The sequence below is a fragment of the Camelus dromedarius genome, chromosome 2 (assembly GCF_036321535.1).
Source record: "Camelus dromedarius isolate mCamDro1 chromosome 2, mCamDro1.pat, whole genome shotgun sequence".
Taxonomy (NCBI): domain Eukaryota; kingdom Metazoa; phylum Chordata; class Mammalia; order Artiodactyla; family Camelidae; genus Camelus; species Camelus dromedarius.
In genome coordinates this window covers 115,248,750-115,268,411 of record NC_087437.1, presented here as the reverse complement: position 1 = coordinate 115,268,411, position 19,662 = coordinate 115,248,750, and the positions used below count along the sequence as shown (strand labels likewise).

Below are 19,662 nucleotides of genomic sequence, written 5' to 3'. Positions count from 1 at the left end.
AAAGAAACATATCACTGGGAAACACTTTTTCTTGCTACCACAGTAAAACTGGTTAAAATAACAAGCAGGAAACAAAATGGCAACAATTTGAGATGCATTCTTTTGTTAGCAGATGCACTGGAGGACTCAATGAAAATGTAGTGGAAATTTGAAGAAACAAATATTACAACAAATAATCCAATGTTGAAGCTTGCAATACAGCTGGGTGAAAGTACAAAAATTTCTAACATGTTTCAGCTTGTGGTGGTTGCAAGATTCAATATGAACTACTTTTTGTGAACCACTAACCAAAAGATGTCAGGGAAGTCAGCCTCAGGCATAAATTACTTATTCAAAAGAATGTGTTTTATGAAAACCTGGCTAAGTGTAATGGTTGTTGGAGTGGCTGCTTTGATTAGAATGTTTAAGATTCCAGAGAAATGGCACTGCATGTATGTGCCAAATTTCAGACTGCATCATTGTTAGGCAAGCTATTGCAGAAAATATATTGAAGGGGAAATGCAGGTGTTAGAAAATACCATCAAAGGTTTGGTTTTTTTTTTCTCTTTTTGTAAATGAATGGAAATGGAAAATGTAGGCAATAGGAAATGGTGGAGACTGTGGAGAATCGAAGAGTGCAAGGTTGTTCAATGGGGCAGCCATGACTCAGCTCTAGCTGATTGGTTCCAAGTGGGAACGCAGGCAAACATTGCCAGGGATCTATATTTGTAAAGAGAAATTCCCTGATTAAGCCCATATGAAAGGAAAATAGTCTTTTGAAGAACAATCTTCTCTCTTTCTCTTCTGTTTTGCTGTAGGATGAACATAAGCTAGTGGTAGCCTCCTGACTCCTTCAGAAAAGTTAGACAGTGTGGTTAATTTTATAAAAATAAGATCATGCAAACAGGGAACTTTTATAAGCCTTTGTCAACATCTGAGGAGTGACCCAACAGTATTTTGAACTAAACCCAAGCCAGCCAGCTTTCTTTTGGCAAAGCACTTAAAAGTATCAACGTTAGGGGTGGAGGTTATAGCTCAAGTGGTAGAGCTCATGCTTAGTGGCACAAGGTCCTGGGTTCAATTCCCAGTACCTCCTCTAAACATAAATAAATAAACCTAATTACCTCCCCCCAACAAAAAAAAATATCAAACTTAAAAGTTTTTACATTTTCTGACCTTTTGTGGGGACTAAGTGATTGTTAGAAATATGCCAGTTAGCAAATATTTTAACAAGATACATACACACACACAAATTGTTTCTTTGATACAAAGATGATATTCTTAAAAATGAGTGAATAAGTAAGTGTTAAATCAAAAGAAACTCATGCTATGAAAAAGAGCCTTGTGAAAAATGGATGTTTGGAATTGCTTCTATCATTAGGTAACTTTTCTGCTGAAATTGATGTATTACTTTAAAAAAAAAAAACCCACCAAGTCTGTATACCTTCAAACAAAAAACAAAAACATTTAACTGTGTTAAAATGCTTAAGAAGTTTCAGTGCATTTTTTAATTTCTTTGGCTAAAACATAAATATATCATAGAGCTAAATAAAAATACAAAATGCAGCGTCTGTTGGTTTAAAGAACAAACTCAGGGGGAGGGTGTAGCTCAGTGGTAGAGTGTGTGCCTAGCATACACAAGGTCCTGGGTTCAATCCCCCATACTTTCACTAAAAATAAATAAATAACAGTCTAACTACTCCCCCACCCCCCCAAATTAAAATAAAATAAACAAAACCTAATTATACCCCCCCCCCAAAGAACAAACTGACAACAAGGAAGATGGAAATTTCCTCATTAAATTTCAACAAACTTTTGCAAAATTGGTAGATGGGACTGAAAACAAATACTGACTTAGTAAGTGCTTGATGTGTTTCTTTCACATGAATTTATGCTTCTGTGTGAGATAACTTAAATATTAAACTATAATAATATATAATAAATATATACAATGAGAGCAAAAGGATTTTTGAATTATTAATTATGTTTAAAATGGACATTTGATACATCTATCATCTTTTAAAATCTGTAGTGCATGTATATTTGATAATGTGCAGAACATATAAGCCTGATAGCATGTGCAGGTCGAGCATATGAAACTGCTATTTTTGTAGGCCAAAACAACAGAATATCAGCAATTTCAAATGGTTCAGTGTAGAGTTCATAAGTGACTATATGTTAGGGTGCAGACTCAATTTTTTTTAAACGATAGGGATACATGATCAAAAGTGTAGAACTTGCTCAGATTTGAGCCTCTATGCAGCCAACTCAGGCCACCACTGCAACCTGCAAAAACCCAGGAACCCCAAGATCACTGTGTCCCGGTTTCACAAATGCCCGACTCACAGGACCTGTGATGCTACCACATCCGTAGCTAAAGGGTCTCATTTTCCATATTTGTACTAGGTTGGCCACATTCTAATTTAAGGAAAGTATACTAAGCACATTTAAAATTCTAGTGCCATCAGCATGTGGGTGAAATTCAGTTTCTTCAAGTAAACTGATCATTGAGCCAGATCTTTTTAATCAGTAAAACTGATTTATTAAGAAAACGAACTAAAGCCGAATGTGATGACTTCAGCTCCATAATAAGCATCACAGGAAGAGAGAGTAGAGGTAAGACTTCTAGTGTTTTTCTGTTAAAACTCAGCAAAATAAGCCATCTTAAAACCTTTCTGAAATAAGCCCATAAGAATTGTTTTTAAGTTTGGAAAAAGGTACTTTAAACAGTAAGTGAAACAACAAGTTTATACTGTATAGCACATGGAACTATATGCAATATCTTGTAGTAACTTATGGTGAAAGAGAATATGAAAAAGAATATATGTATGTTCCTTTATGACTGAAGCATTGTGCTGTACACCAGAAATTGACACAACATTGTAAACTAACTATACTTCAATAAAAATATAAAATAAAATAAGTAAAAACAGTAAATGAAACAATAAAATGAAAGAATAAAAGCATTTGCTAAAGAAAAAAATTCTTAAAAAAATGTAAATAGAAAAGAGAAAAAGTTTAAAAAAGCAAATTTTTAAAGGGATTCAGCAATTTAAAAAATGATGTTGGGTGTCTTTGGACAGAGAAGGGGAAGACAGGAGGGGGTGACTTTCACTTGCAACAAACACTTTCTGTGCTGTTTGGATTGTTAGAATATTTGCATGTATTACTCCTATTTTTTAAAATTAATAGATTATTTGAGTTGAACTTATAGGCCATTTTGCTTTCTTTTTTATACTTTTTCTGCAGTCTTAAAAACTATAAATATAATTTCAAGGGTTAAATATAGAAAAATCCTGACAAACTTACAAACTTTAAAGCAGGCACTAATTAAACCTAAAGATGTCTTAAACAAAAAAGGTGATTATCAAACAATTTTTTTCCTTTCAAAATATTTATTTCAAGTAGAAACTGGGAAAACAACCACGTGTAAGATGGTTAAGTGAAAAACCTTGATGACTACACTGATTTGCTCCTCAAAATATAAAAAGCTGAAAATAAGGTTACATCAGGTACTCTGATTGACAACAGTGTTACTTTATTCAAGTAACAAGTCCAAAGCGGTCCCCAGTTGAGAGTTAAAGCCATTCTCTCTAGTCATACACACAGCCCTTAGACAAGAATCAGATACATGTTTATCTAGAACTGTCCCCACCCCCCAATTCGTATCTTTTTTATTTTTGTCACTCTTATGCAAAGTATTCAGTGTTTTGGTTTTTTTTTTTTGGTTTTTTTTATAAATACTTTTCTCCCCCCAGAATGCCACTAAATAACCACGTTAGCCCTGGATGACAATATATAAATCATTTTTACAAAAGCATTAATAGCTAAATAAGGAGCCTCAGGTTAAGTGAGAGGTATGGGTGGGTTATACATCCGTGCGGGAAAGATTTGTCCCTTGGTCAGCAGAGTGACATTGCTGAATGTGCTTTGAAAGGTGCCCCCACCCACTTAACAACCCCTGTGGAATAAAATGTTCGCTTGATCCTAGAATCCTGTCTCAAACGTATGAATACGGCACCAAGAATGACCAGGAGAAGGAAGAGTAAAAGCTGAGTCCTCGCGATGCGGGCAGTGCTGGCCAAAGTCCCTGCGCGCCCAGCGGAAACGCAGAGTCCTGGCACACGTGAGGTGGGTCTGGCGCGGGAGAGACCGGTTTACTCGGATGAGGAGCACCCAGCATCCTCCGGAGAGTCACGGAGGGGGAGAAGACCATCACCATGGAGACCACCGTGGCCTCCCGGCCTCCATCCTGCGTTTGTCAGCGGGTCTCGGCGCTTTCCCTCTTCCACCTCCAGGGTTTCCTCTTCTTGCTCCCCATCTGAGTCTGACTCGTCGTTGTAGAAGTGAATGGTGGCTTGAACTGGGAAACTGGCCAGCACCTTCTCCCCGGAACTCTGCAGGTACTCTTGACGCTTAGAGATGGGTAAATAAAGTCTAATATTTAAGAAACAAATACACCGTGAATCAACCTTAAAACAGTCCTAAACTCCACCTGGAGGAGCCTTTTCCCTAGAAGCAGCTAACTCCGAGCCTGCCTCTCTGATTTTGCCTTTGCTGCGCACAGCAGGGTTTTTTTGTTTGTTTGTTTTTATTTTGTTTGTTTGTTTTTAAGCTACCAGAACACAAAATTGTGAGCAGATTTGGGGGGGCAGGAACCTGATAGTGAACCCTGCACTAGGTCAGAAATGAGCTATAATCTGAGAGAAAATCAGTTTAGATAGATGCAGGGAAATGGTGTGTGTGCTTCCACGGGGGTAATAGGATAGGGAAACACTGAGTTGGAAGGTTAAGAGGCTCTCTCTGGTCAAACAGAGGACCTGACTGACTATGCTGGATCATATACGTCCTCTTGAGGTCAGGCCTCAATCCCTCCTAGACCCTCAAGTATGGGGAATATTGTGACTTTGGAGGAAACTTGACCCTGAAACCCTGGTCTGGAGAAGTAGCTAATCTTTCTGAACGTCACCACAGAAAGGCTGCAGGGGTGGGTCCCTCGCTTTGGCAGAAGAGAAAATGGCATTCCTGGCAATTTGTCTAGAAGAGAGAGGGAAAGAGAAAGAAGGAGGAAGGAGAAAGAGAGAGGGAGGGAGGGAAAGGAAGAACAGAGATATATAAAATTTGGAACATTTAAATCCAGGTTTGGTGAATTTATGGTTCCAATTATACATGAAAATTATTTTAAAATGCCCCCACTCTCCCCATCCTCTTATCCTTGTACCTTGACTCACTAATTTTTGCATTTTTCCCCATGGTCTTCTGAGGGTCTGGGAGGGATTATCAATTGATCACTGTGTATTTGCAAAGCTGATTTCAATCCCCTCCCCGCCCCACCCACCTCCCTGCCTTTTTTGGATAGAGGAGAAAAGGGAACCAGAAAACATCCTACTATAAATAATATAGGACAATTTTTAACTATCTAAGAATTCCAGTAGATGGTGGCTCTCTACCCCCAGGGGACATTCAGCAATGTCTGGAGACAGCTTTAGTTGCCGCAACTGTTAGGAAGCTACTGGCTTTAAGCGGGTAGAGGCCAGGGATGCAGCTTAACACTCTTGCAACAAAGAGTGATCCGGTTGAGTCAACTGAATTTGTTTCTTTTCTTTTTTTAATTGTCAGTTTATAATGTGTCAATTTCTGGTGTACAGCATAATAGTTTAGTCATACATATACAAACATATATTCATTTTCATACTCACTTTCATTATAAGTTACTACAAGATATTGAATATAGTTCCCTGTGTTATACAGTAGGACCTTGTTGTTTATCTATTTTATATATAGTAGTCAGTATCCGCAAATCTGGAACTCCAATTTATCCCTTCCCACCCCCTTCCCCTCCTGATAACCTTAAGTTTGTTTTCTATGTCTGTGAGTCTGTTTCTGTTTTGTAAATAAGTTCATTTGTCTTTTTTTTTTAGATTCCACATATAAGTGATATCATATGGTATTTTTCTTTCTCTTTCTGGCTTACTTCACTTAGATCAACAATCTCCAGGTCCATCTATGTTACTGCAAATGGCATTTTATTCTTTTTTATGGCTGAGCAGTACTCCATTGTATAAATATACCACAACTTGTCAACTGTCTTTCAATCAAAAAAATTTATCCAATCCAAAGCAGTGGTAGTCCCAAGGTTGAGAAACTCTGTGACAAATGGAATGTAAATCTAAGACAGTATAGTTTAGTGGTGGGTCATGTTGAAAATTAGGTCTCATGCTGAAGTATTTGCAAATGAATGCCAAAGATGTCTGGGATTTGCTTTAAAGTACTCTAACAACAAAAAAATAGTTGGGAGAGATGATAAACATGATCTGATCCAGAGAACACTGACAATTACTCAGGCTGGTGATGGGCACGTGGGGGTTCACCATACCATTCTCTCCATTTTTGTGTAGGTTTGAAATTTTTGTGATAAAAAGATAAAATTGCTGTATTCAGTTTGCAATACTTGGTTACACAGATGCAGCTCACATATTGCCAGTCACTGCATTCTCAATGAATCAAAAATTGGGGAGCAGCAGAAAGTCTGCAAGGCAGGTCCGGGGGCAGGTGTGCAGGGGAGGGCTCACCAGGCATGAAGGAGGGGTGGTTCCCAACCCCGGTGGCATGTAAGATCACCTGGGAAGCCTATAAAAGTAGATACCTGCACCTTTCTCCATACCCCAGAGGAATCACCCTGCATATGTATTTTTAAAGCTTCTCCAGTGAGGACTGAAGAACCACTGATGTGAAACACTAGGAAAACTTCCTTTTTCACAAAAATCACTCTTTGATCAGTATGATGGGCTCTAAATTTCATCTCCAGCAATTAAAATCTTGGGATTTTATTTATTTTTTATTATTTTTGGGGGGGTGGTAATTAGGTTTATTTATTATTTTTTTTAACAGAGGTACTGGGGATTGAACCCAGGACCTTTTTCATGCTGAGCATGTACTTTACTACTAAGCTATACTCTCCCTCTCTTTGGGTTTTATTAAAGCTTCCAAAACAACAAGTTTATAATGTATAGCACAGGGAACTATATTCACTATCTTGTAGTAACCTATAATGAAAAAGAATATGAATAGGAATATATGCATGTATATGTATGACTGAAACATTGTGCTGTACACTAGAAATTGACACAAAATTGTACACTGACTATAATTCAATTAAAAAAAAAATGCTCCCAGTCTTCCAGGATAACTAGGGTAAAAAATACTCTGACAAGACTTGACAGCATTCGCTAGGTTAGGTTTGTTTCAGTGAAGGAAATGAGAGCTGGAGAGAGACAGGCTAAGAGAAAAAGGAGAGATGGACACAGAGAAACAGATAAAAACCCTGAGCATGAACCACTTGCCTAAAATGGAAGAAATGAAAGAGGATACAGCCATGAGGGTCCTGATGGCTGCCAGGACCACGAAAGAACTGAGAGAGGCCAGAGGAACCAACTGTGGTCCAGCATCTATCCAATCCATCATTTAAGAAGTCTGCTTTGCACTCGGTAATATATTAACTTATACCCTGGGAGAAAAATAGAAACGCACCTAAGTCTAAGCAAATAAGCTGATACATATATATAATTCATATGCAATTAAATTTAACACAAGGCAAAATATGTAATGAGAGGTATAAACAAAAGATGTAAAGAGAAGAGAGAGGCCAATTTCAACTTACAACTGAAACACTGAATGAATGAATAAATGAATAGATTCCAGAAATCCAACAAAGTATCTTTGAAGTTCCTTGGGGTGATAATAACTAAATGATATTGGGGAATATACTAAATTATTTTCTATTTGTTGGAAACGTATACACTTGAAGACACTAGAGTGTATTAATGCTTATATTAAAAGGAATTGATTTTTAAAAGATTTTTAAAAGGAGAAAAAAATAGGAAATGAAATATTTCTTACAGTGAAGTCAGATATTACCTTACAGGATGCTGAAACCCAAAGGCCCCTTTTGATCCAAATGTTCGTTGGTCACCCCCAGGCTCAAGCTGTAAAGACAGACACATACAAACTCAGACACAGTCAATGAGCCTCAGAGTAGCATACCGAAGTGTTTGGAAATAAAATCTCAGTAGCCTGCACTTGTTAGCATCAGTTCCAATTTTGGAGACAGTTTAAACATCTTAACAGTATTTGATAAGCCCCTCTTCCTCTTACTTTTGTCATGGGGTCCCGGGCAAGGAAGAGGATCAGGAAGGGGTTCATGGGGCCTGGTTAAGACATCAGTGGCACTTGGGTATGCAGTTCTGGGCCCATTCCTGGTGGAGGAGAGCATCAAATTCCAAGGGGCAGGAAAATAGACTGCACATGTAGGGAAAGGTGGAGCCCAGTGTGGAATGAAGGAGACACTGCAGTGGTAAAAGGGCTACAACAGTAAGCTGAGTCCGGATACTAACACCTCAAATACCCACTATTGAGTCTAGGTTTCATTCTAGAGGCAGGCACTCAAGACCATGACAGATTTTTGAGCTGGGAGTTCAACAATCAGATCTGAGTTTTAAGGAAAATAGTAGCTGCTGGGAGCAGTGCAGAGCCCAGATTGGTGAAGTGAGGGCTTGGAGGCATCTGGCAAGATGTGATAAAGATTTGAACTTTAGTGACAAGGACCAGAAGGGAAAGGAAAGACAGATTCCAGACACTGAGTATCATCCCAAACACCCCAGACCACTTAAATATCAAGAGCAGAGGAGAGGCCCTGAATAGCCAGAGCAATTTTGAGGAAGAAGAACAAAGGTTGAGGCATCACACTTCTTGACTTCAAACTATATTACAAAGCTAGAGTAATCAAAACAGTGTGATATTGGCATAAATATAGACCCGTAGATCAATGGAACCGAATAGACAGCCCAGAAATAAACATACATATATCATCAATTAATTTATGACAACAGAGCCAAGACTATTCACTGGAGAAAGAACAGTCTAATAAATGGTATTGAACAAACTGAACAGCCTCATGCAAAAGAATGAAACTGACCCCTATCTTACACCATACACAAAAAATAACTCAGACCAAGTTAAAAATCTGAACAAAAGACTTGAAACCATAAGGCTCCTTGACACTTTAGCAGCCTTATTTTTATAATATGCTATGGTGAGCTAAGAGAAATAGTATAAGACTCTTTGGAACAAAACTTTTTCCACAATGAAATTCACTCTCTGGGGGCTCCAGGAATTCAGGTCTGTGTTAAGCTCTGTTTGTAATTATAAAATATCTCTAATTGCTCAGGCTCACTCTACCACCATAAGCAATTCTGGCTGTCAGAGGTGATTTTATACCCAGTGAAGGCAGAGGATGTAATGGACAATGCAAATCTTGATGGACACCTAAAGGCAGTGTGGGTAGTACAGAGAAATAGCCTCGTTTAAGTGATGAATCCTAACCAGACTCTGTGAAATACACAGCTCACTTTTAATAGACTCTATCAACTTTCCCCCAAAAAACATACACAGCTTTTAAAACTTCACACCACAAGTATCATCATTAAAGATCCTTTCCTGATGACTGAAAATGTCTAAATATTCACCCTTTGATAAGTCAGGAGAACAGAAACATATACAAGTTACACGCCGTGTTTAAGGGGGTGTGTGTGTGTTCTTAAGAGCGAGAGAACAGATACAGGAGAGATTTTCTTGAGGGTCTCATTGCCTCCTCCCTATGCATGCTTCTGACTCCGGAGATGCTAGGATGCAGGGAGCCTGGAAGATGGAAGGACAGACCTAGAACACAGTCCCTGATATGTCCTAGGAAGTCGTCTCCCTTGCAGGTTTAGGCTGTCATTCATTTTTCCCAGGCGGTAAGGGAGACAGCTCCCAAGTGGTGGTAGGGGAACCAAATGAGTGAGGGTGACTCCGCTGCTCAGGACACAGGGCCTTGAGACTTTCCCTCAAACTTAGATTGTATTCTAATTTTGATCTGCTTGCGCGCAATCCTGGTACAGGTCACTAGGCAGTAGTCTCACCACTCCCACCCCTCCCCGCCAATATTTTAAGTACACAACAGGGCTCGGGAATCGAGGGATTCTCCTGCTGTCGGGAGAGGGCGCTGCTGAGCAAGAAGCCGTCCCTCCCCGCGCCCGGCTGCTCCTCACCAGGCTGGGGCGCCCGGGAACCGCGCCCGCGGCGCTTGGGGTCTGCGGTCACCGCCGCTGAGCGCTCCGCCCGGCCAGTCGGGCTCTGCAAAGATCCGTCCCGGGAAGAACCAGGCAGAGAGCTCTACAGCCCCCACGCACACCCACTCCTCCCCCTGCAAATCCATGGACACAACTGCTTCATCTTTTGCGCCATGCTGATAATCAACTAGAAAGTTCTTGTGGCTTAACATTTTTCTGCAAGTAATCATTTTTCTCACAAAAGGCTCTCTCATCATAATAGAAAAACAAACTGCCTTACATTAGGAAGTGTGCTTTTCATTCTTGCAAACAACTGATAGGTTCCACATACATTTCACTTAAAATAGGATGTTTTCTCCCAAGCACCTTTTTTTAAATTTTTTTTTTTTTTTTTTGCAGGGGGAGGTAATTACGTTTATTTATTTATTTAATTAATTAATTTTGGAGAAGGTAAGGTACTGGGGATTGAACCCAGGACCTTGCATATGCTAAGCATGCACTCTACCACTTGAGCTATATATACCCTCCGTGTACCCAAGTACCTTTTAAGTCTTATGTTTAAGAACTTAAGTTTGAATGCAAAAGAAGGAATTATTTTCCATCATTTAGATACTGCATGTAAGAATAACTTGGGCTAAAAAAAAATCATATCCCTCATTAATTTCATATAGATTTTATTTGTTTCATTCTTTAAATAGTAACTGAATTAAAAGTCTCATCATTCAGATTAATTTAATAAGGGAGTCTAAAATATTTCAACTTACATTTTAATACAACAAAGGAAAGGCACATTCTATGAAAGCAAGTCATTACTTCAGTAAGTATAAAGCAATTTAGTTACCAATGCAATAGACAAAAGAATAGTGGCAGTGATTAATCTTCACCCACAAAGCCTTCAGCTGGAGTGTATTTGCTCAGACAACATGTGTTACCCCAGAAGTCCTTGCGGACAGGGCCCAAAAAGCTTCAGAAAGGGCCAGACGGCAGGTGGGGACTTTTAACCACACCTTCTGGGCACCCCAGACAGGGCTCTGCCCATATTTGCACTGTGGCACCAGCCCAGCACTAATGGCATACCAAAGTTTTCTCTAAGGTGAGGGGGGCAGAAGCAGCCTTCCCTTCATCTCTACCTGCTGGTTAACAGGGGGGAAAAAACAGCAGAGAAGGAATGTCTTTTAATTTGCCCTTGAACCCATAGTGGCAGCCATAGTGGCTTTGCTTTTCAAGAAAGAAGCAGCAAGCTGGAGCCAACTGGCATAAGAGTCAGGTCTGATCAACACCTGGCTGGCCCAGGATCCTACTCCCAGATCCCAAGGCACTTAGATGACTAAGGAAGGGACAGGCCGAGGAGGCCTTTCACGGTCCCTTTATTTTAGAAATGATGCCACTTGCTCGCTGAACTGCTTGACACCTACGATGTCCATACTTAACCTTACCGCGCCTCGGGTTCCTGTCGGCTCAGCATCCTGGGGTGTCAGGATCCAAGGTCTCCATGGCGCTTGGCTGGAATTGCAGGGACCAAGAGTGAAACCCAGCATCTTCTGCTTTTAAAATTAGATCATAAGAGTTTTCATTCTGATCACTCCTAATGTCTGCCTGAGGGTCACTAGACACACTAGAACATTCTCTCACGTTCTCAGGCTGTGGCCAGTGCATTTGTGCTTTTTTCTCCTGCCACATGCCCAGTTCTCTGCCTTCACGGGGCTTTGAGAACTCTCAAATCTGATACAATCATCAGGGGACACATTATCTGAGGACTTTCTCTCCCACCCTGGCTGGATTCCGCAATTCACTCTCCCCACCAGGCTGGCTACTCCGTGGCTCACTAACTTCAACCGCACCAGCTACTGAAGGATGTTGATTGTACAGACAGAGTTCTACTGAGTTTCACGATGCAAAAAGGGGGAATCAGTTTCTTCTCTGCTGCTGCCTGGCCACCCAGTCCCTTCCACATCTCCCCTGCTAATTTGATTTTTTTTTAAAACTACCTTAAAAAGGGCCGGTGCCCGGGGACAGCGAAAGCTGAGCCCCAAACACAGGGCAAACAAAGAATGTCACCATCAGTGTGACAACTAACGTGAGATGACTCCCTGCAAGGCTCGCTGAGGGGCCCTGAAGGCTTTAACGTTCCCAGACCGGTGCATTTCAGATCTATAAACCGAAGAGCCGGCCCGTTTCCTTGCCAGGCACCTCATGGGCCTCTGCGCTTCAGAACTGTGTTCTGGTACCGAGACGATTCTGCGTCCCTGGCTCTGGCTAAGGAATATGCTCGGCGTCGCCGTCGGGCTCCGGGGTTCTGCGCGGATTCGTGGTGCTCAGCGCGGCCGGAGCATCTTCTCTGCGCTCCCCGCACCGAAGCGCCGCAGGTACAGCCTCACCTCTCGGACCCGCGCGGCGGCAGTGGTTCCCGGGGCCCGTCTCCCGGGCAGTCACAGACGCGTCCCCGCGCCTCCCGGGCTCCGGCCGCTGCCTCTGATCTCATGGTGCCCTCGGAACCCGCGCCCCTCCAGCGGCGCCAGCGCTCGGCCGCGCCTTTAACCGCTCGGGCTAGGGCGCTCACCTACCCGCGCGCTCGGCGCCAGGTTTAAAAACGGGGGCGGGGCGGGGAGAGGACACGGGAAACCCGGGAGAGGGTGGGGTGGGCACCGGAGAAGGACAAGCAAAGCTCAGGGAGGGAGCGCGGCGGTGGGGAGGGGACGAGGTCAAGGAGGGGAATCGGGAAGCCCAGGGCAAGGGTGTGGAGGGGACAAAGGAAACCCTGGGAGGATCGCCAAGGGCGGGGGCAAGGAAGCTCGGGGAGGGGACGGCGGGAAGTGACACGGGAAGCCTGGAGAGGGGGACACGTCGGGCGGGGGTCTTGGGCGGTTGCGTCGGGTGCACCCTCTCCGGGGCTGGAAGCTACAGGGAGATCGCGGAGGGGCCTCCCCTGCCCGGCGGTGAACAGAAGTGTCCCTGGCTTCCTTCCGCCTCCCTGGGGTCTCTGCGGCCCTTGGTGTTCTGGTTCCTGCACGAGAATCTAGGTCCCAGATTTGCGGAAAATCTCACGTCCACCACTTCAGAGCGGACGCGGGGTTTGGGGGGGCGGCTATAGAAGACTGTGACCCGCCCTGCCTCTGGTGCTGGACCGCGGGCGCCGGGACACCGTGGCCGCTATGCTCAAACTGGGACGGGGGCGGGGGTGGGGTGGGCTGTGGGCAGCGACGCTTTCAGGAGAGAGCTCTCGAGATGAGAGCACCCTTCCCACCGATGGGGACCTTGGAAAAGGATGTGGCTTTCTATGGGGGTGGGTGGGAGTTTCCTCTGGTTAGCCCCAGGCTGGGTACAGAGAGCCTGGGCGATGCGGGAGGGCGCGCGTGCCCTGGGACCACTTGGACGGCTGCGGTCGTCACCAGCGCTGGGCCTGGATGCCACAAGTGCTATATTATCAGCAGAGCCCAGCGACAGAACCCTGAGGGCCGCAGGCCTGGACTCGGGCCCCTCGCTTAAACAGGATCTGTTCCTCGGTATCCCACGGACGCTGCGTCTGAAAATGCAAGCTTTATGTGACCTACATTCATGGATTTAAAGAAAAATCAAAGAACTTCAGAGACTGAAATGGTTCCACATTTTTTTAAGAGCAACAGGTTATGACAATGATTAAACCTAATCAAAACAAAGAGGAGGGAAATTAATAAATAACTTTATAAAATGTCACACAAATGATTTTAAAAGGCATTGAGTATAAGGATGTGGGGGAGGCGAGGAAAAGAAAGTTAGACAAGGTTGCAACAATAAGATACTATATTTAATCTACTAACATAGAAAAGATTTTATAAAGGGATGACAGACAACCGGTGTGGGTGCCTTCAGATGGGTATTGCCAGGGAGACTGTGACAGTGTAATCAGTGTGCCTTCAGAAAAGTATGACAACTTACACCACATGCCTTAAAAATGTTTGCCTGTTGGCCCAGTAATTCTACTTCAGTGTCCGTGTTAAAGATGTATTTCAAAATGGGAACGAAAATGTGTTTAGTCACAGAGGTCTTCATTATAATGCTTTTTTCTAATGTTGAAAAATATATCTGAAAATATGACAAGGATTAAATAAATGATGGTAGAATATCATGCAGCTAATAAGAACGTTTGCTGGGTTTTGAACAGCGTGGGAAAATGCTTGTGATGTAATGTTAAAAGAACGAAATTGTATGAGTAGGACCCAAACAGAATACAGAGGCTACAAATGACAAAAAAGGATATGGCCACTGAGTACTGGGATTACTAAGGATTCAAAACATTTTTTAAAATGTCTTCTAAATTTTCAACAGTGAGTATATATTACTTTGTACTTTTTCGTGAGGGCCAAAATGACGTAACATAAAATTTTTTACCATTTTAGCCATTTTCAAATGCAATTCAATGGCACTGAGTACACTAACATTGTCGCACAACCATCATCACTATCTGTCTCCAGAACTTTTTCATCATCCTGAACTGAAACTCTGTGCCCATTAAACACTGACTCCCCCTTCCTGCCTCCCCTCAGCCCCTGGTAACCTCCATTCTGCATTCTGTCTCTATGGATTTGACTATGCCAGGCTCCTAAAATTGGAAGCATTCGTCCTTTTGTGGCGCATGTGTTAATTTTATAAGTTATTCATCTAATCTTCACCCCAACCTTGCAAACAGACATTATTCCTATTTTACAGATTAAGAAACTGGGGTGAAGGGGGAGGGTATAGCTCAATGGTAGAGTGCCTGCTTAGCATGCATGAGGTCCTAGGTTCAATCCCCAGTACCTCCATTAAAATAAATGAATAAATAAATAAATAAATAGCCAAAAAGGACCAAAGACATCACCTGCATACAGTGGGTACTCAGTTTTGGCTTTTTTGTTTTGTTTTTCCTTCTGTTAGGCAACGTAAGACCACAATGACCAACACTAGAACAATTAGAACAACAAAATAAAGCACTATTAGGTTATAACCCAAAATATATGATAAATATTATTGAGTTCATACTGATATTAATAAATATGGAATAAATGAGCAAAATAGGCAAGTATTCTTAGCAGAAGAGTTCCAAATAATTTATGTGGACACTCAGCCCTCAAGAAAGTGGAGTGTGACGCTATAAAACATAGTTTTTAAATTATGCATGTTTTTGATTAAAACATATTTTGTGAAAAATAAATTCATCGGTAGTGTAGAATAAAGTTTTTTTTTTAATTCCTTTTTTCTTCAGGTAAATGAATGTAAATACAGGAAAAGAAATAGACTGTGGTTGAGGCAGTTGGGAATTCAAAGGGCTTTTGTGTTACCAAGTATGTTATCACTGTTCCTTAAATTTTTTTGGATCCAAGGAAGATCTTTACGCTAAAGAAAGTATTTGGCAAAGGGTACAGAAATCTTAAACTTCATTAGGCTCATGGTTTATAAACTAGGAGAAATCGTGTAACTTCAAGTATAGGAATTCCTGCCTGGGAGGTGATGTGGGAAGTAAATAAAATTGAGATTCTCTTTCTAACTCTGCCCTCCTTAATTAAAAATTCTTTCTCATATGCTGACTTTCAGCTGTTGCTTAGAAACAAAGAGTAAAGATGTTAACCCTCAGGGCTTCCTGCTTGCCTAGGAGGAGGATACCAAAAGTCAAAACATCTAAGAGGGCAGAATATTTTTACATAAACAGTGTTGAAGACAAGCAGGGAAATGACCATTTCCTTTCCTTCTGTTTAGGCAGAACCTATTTCCTGTTATCCACTCCACAAAGCGCCCTGCACCTCTGAAAGCTGATGCAGAAGCTACAAGATGTTATTGCTCTTGATGTTTTTATGTTCTAAAAGATTTTTTGGAGACAAATATGTATATACACATTCCACAGGAATAATATATTTGGTATTTTGGGTTTTTTAAATTAATCAATTAATTTTTATTTTTTCAAAGATAACTAAAATGTACCATTTTCGGGGGTGGGTATAGCTCAGTGGTTGTAGCTCAATGGTGAGGTCCTGGGCTCAATCCCCAGTACCTCCATTTAAAAATAAATAAATAAAATAAATAAACCTAATTACCCACCCCCTGCCAAAAAAAATAAAATAAAATATACCATTTTAACCATTTTTAAGTATACAGTTCAGTGGCATTAACTACACTCATGCTGTGCAGTCATCACCATCATCTATCATCCAGAACTTCATTGTCTTAAACAAACTCTGTACCCATTAAACTATAACTCCCTTTTCCCCCTCCCCAAGCTCCTGGGAACCTCGATTCTACTTTCTGTTCTATGAGTTTGATTATTCTAGGAACCTCATATAGGTGGAACCATGCAGTATTTGTCTTTTTGTGACTGGCTTATTTCACTTAGTATCATGTCCTGTTAAAAACAAGACAACAGGCCCCAAATGGAGTCACTTACACTAAGCCTCACGTTACCAAACCAAGACTTAATTAGAGTTTTGGCCTCCTGCAGAAATGGAATCTTAAAGCCGTCAATCAGGAATCACCTGGTCAGCACCAGTGAGGTCATCTGCCTGGTAGGTCCTGCCATCCCCCTTAAGGAAAGCGACCTTGCCACAACCAGTCTGCTTCTTGCCCCGCTTACTTCTTTATTCCTGCTCTCATCTGCCTGTAAAAGCCTTTCACTTTGCACAGCTCCTCAGAGCTCCTTTTTAATCTGCTAGATTGGATGCTGCCTGACTCATAAATCCTTGAATAAAGCCAATAAGAACTTTAAAATTTGCTCAGTTGAATTTTGTTTTTTAAGAGTCTTCAGGGGGAGGATATAGCTCAAGGGGTAGAGTGCTTGCTTAGCATACACAAGGTCCTGGGTTCAGTCCCCAGTACTTCCTCCAAAATAAATAAATAAACCTAACTACCTCTCTTCACAAAAGTAATTTAAAAAATTAAATAATTTAGGGGCGTAGGGTATAGCTCAGTGGTAGAACATCTGCTTAGCATACACAAGGTCCTGGGTTCAATCCCCGTACCTCCATTAACTAAATAAACCTAATTACCTCCCTCCTAAAAAAAATTTTAAAAATAATAAAAAAAGTCTTCAAGATTCATCTGTGCCGTAGCCAGTTTTAAAATATCCTTTCTTTTGTTGTTGTTGCGTTTGTTTGTTTTTTTTGGGGGGGAGATAATTAGGTTTTTATTAATTTATTTATTTTAATGGAGGTACTGGGGATTGAACCCAGGACCCTGTGCATGCTAAGCAGGTGCTCTATCACTGAGCTATACCCTCCCCTAGAATATCCCTTCTTTTCAAGGCAGAATAATATTCCATTGTATGGATAGACCACTTTTGTTTAGCCATTCATCCATCGGTGAGCACTTGGGTTGTTTCATCTTTTGGTTATTGTGAATAATACCACCAGAAACCGCTTCACAAGTCCCTGTTTTCAATTCTTTTGAGTATATACTCAGAAGTGGGATTGCTAGATGAAATCTATTTGGTCCTGAATTCTTATTTTAAGGCTTGAGGTTGCTTTTGAAAAAAAAAATTTTAGCATGAAATTTGTGTTCAAGGTATGAACAGGAGAAATTGTAAACGTTTTGTAACCAAGCTTCCCTCTGTAACTGTGGATGTCCATAGCTTAACCATGTGATAAGTGACAGCTGGACACTGGAAATCATCTCCAGATACTCCGTGTGTTAGACCTGCCAGAACTACACCCATACCCTTTACCTCTTAGACTGCATCTACTGCTCTCTCCTCCTACCTCTGGACTATTTGTGGACCAAGAACATCCCAGACACACTCACCTCTTGAGTGAAACTGCCCCTTAACTTCTTCAAGTCTTTACTCAAGGGTCCCCTGAGGATGATGCTTTTGTCTGACATTTGTTTAAAGCACCTCTCTCTCTCTGTCTCACACAGCCCCCAGCATTGCCCATCTTCCTTCCTCTCCTGCTTTATTTTTGTCCATAATACCTCTCATATTTAACATACTATTTAAAAAATCTATGTATTTTATTTACTGTCCACCTCTCCCAATAGGATGCCAGCTTCATGAAGGCAAGGCTTTTGTCTGTTTCTGTTCAATACTGTATCCTGTGTGCCTGCAACAGCACCTGACACATGGTGGGTGCCTAGTAGGTGTTGAAGAATGTGTAGCTGTGACCATAGTTAGCGTCAGAAGAAAATGAAGGGGTACCTAGCCGTTGCCCAGTTTAAGTATGTATGTTGACCTAACACCCAAAGTAAGAGAATAAGGAAAGCAATGTTGTATCCACATGTGGCAGATGATTAGTACTGGGCTATCCCTTCAGGCGGTCCCCAAAGGAAACAGGATGGTACTCCACCCACAGTGGATTGAATAGTGGCCCCCAAAGATAGGCCTAAGTCCTAACCCCCAGAACCTGTGAATGTGACCTTACATAGCAAAGGAGTCTTTGCAGATCTAATTAAGTTTACCCTGAATCCAATGGCAGGTGTCCTTACAAGAAAAAGGCAGAGGGAGATCTGAAGCACAGAGACACAGGAAGAAGATGTGAAGAGAGAGGCAGAGACTGGAGTAAGACCTCTACAAGCCAAGGGATGCTGAGGCTTGTGGGCAGCCATCTGAAGCCAGGAGAGAGGCATGCAGAGAACCCTCCCCAGGGGCCTCCAGGAGGAAACAACCTGAAGACACCTTGATTTCAGGCTTCTGGTCTCTGGGACCTTGAGAGAAGAAATTTCTGTGATTTTAGGCTACCCAGTTTGTGGGAATTTGTTATGGCTGCCCCAGGAAATGAATCCGTCCCCCAGAGCCGTCTCTAAGACTCACTCTTCCGGCTGTGTCTGTTTAGAGGACAAAGAAACTCATAGTTTCACATTGCCCGCTCCTTTGCAGAGCTGTGTGGGAAAAAAAGACATAGATGTGGCAAGCAATATCCGAGAAGCCAGACCCCAGAGCCTGAGATGGAAGGGACCTGTGGTGCCAATTTCTGGCTCCGCTCCATCTCAGGAGTGAGATGACAGAAGCTCAGGCAATGGCCTGCCTTCTGCACTAATCATCACTAGTGTAGTAACTGTAACTTTCACGTTTACTGAGCATTTAATATGTGCCTGGCACAGTGGTCTCCAGGTATGAAGCTGCTCAGGCCACCCAAACTTTAAGGAAGAGAGTAATATTATTCACAGTTTGCAGGTGAGGAAGCCAAATCATGAAGTTACATCCTTTTTCTTCAAGGTCACCTAGAAAATCAGGGCTTAGACTTGAACCCAGGTGGATTCACTCCGGAGTCTGGGGAGTTAAAAAACAAAATTCAACCAAGTCACTGTGAAGAATGAATTGGCTCATTAGGCGATCCATTTATTAGGCAGCTTCCTGTGTAGCAACCGGAGGGGCGCGCTGAGGGATTGTACAAAAGGAAAGCTTTTATGAGAAGAAGGGTGGGGCAAGGGAGCTGTTAGCAAAAAGAAAAGAAAGGATTCTATTTAGGCCAGGATCTTTTGGGGGGAAGGAAAGGCAAGGGTTTTATCACGCGATCACCTCTTCTCCCCCTGTGGGGGTTGGGGTGGGGATAGAGAAGGCCCTCGTGACAAATGACCTCCTTGGTGCTGACCAGAAGATTTGAAACTGATTGATTCAGATCACATCTCTGGGGAAGGT

At 42.0% G+C, this 19,662-nt stretch overlaps 1 protein-coding gene across 3 annotated transcripts; it reads right to left on the bottom strand.

Annotated features, from left to right (window-relative positions):
• Positions 1-3,495: 3,495 nt before the first annotated feature.
• RIPPLY3 (ripply transcriptional repressor 3) lies at positions 3,496-12,634 on the bottom strand. Of its 3 annotated transcripts, none has more exons than XM_010980986.3 (4): positions 12,467-12,634; positions 11,525-11,591; positions 7,897-7,964; positions 3,496-4,416 (listed from the first exon to the last, which is right to left on the bottom strand). In XM_010980986.3, exons 1-4 carry the CDS (start codon positions 12,568-12,570, stop codon positions 4,137-4,139), a joined length of 519 nt encoding a protein of 172 aa, XP_010979288.1. In that variant the 5' UTR covers positions 12,571-12,634; the 3' UTR covers positions 3,496-4,136. The 3 variants fall into 3 exon arrangements, with proteins under 3 accessions (XP_010979288.1, XP_064331904.1, XP_031315245.1); XM_064475834.1 differs by having other exon boundaries at positions 11,525-11,629; positions 12,467-12,499; XM_031459385.2 differs by lacking the exon at positions 12,467-12,634 and adding an exon at positions 12,279-12,460.
• Between the last annotated feature and the right edge of the window lie 7,028 nt (positions 12,635-19,662).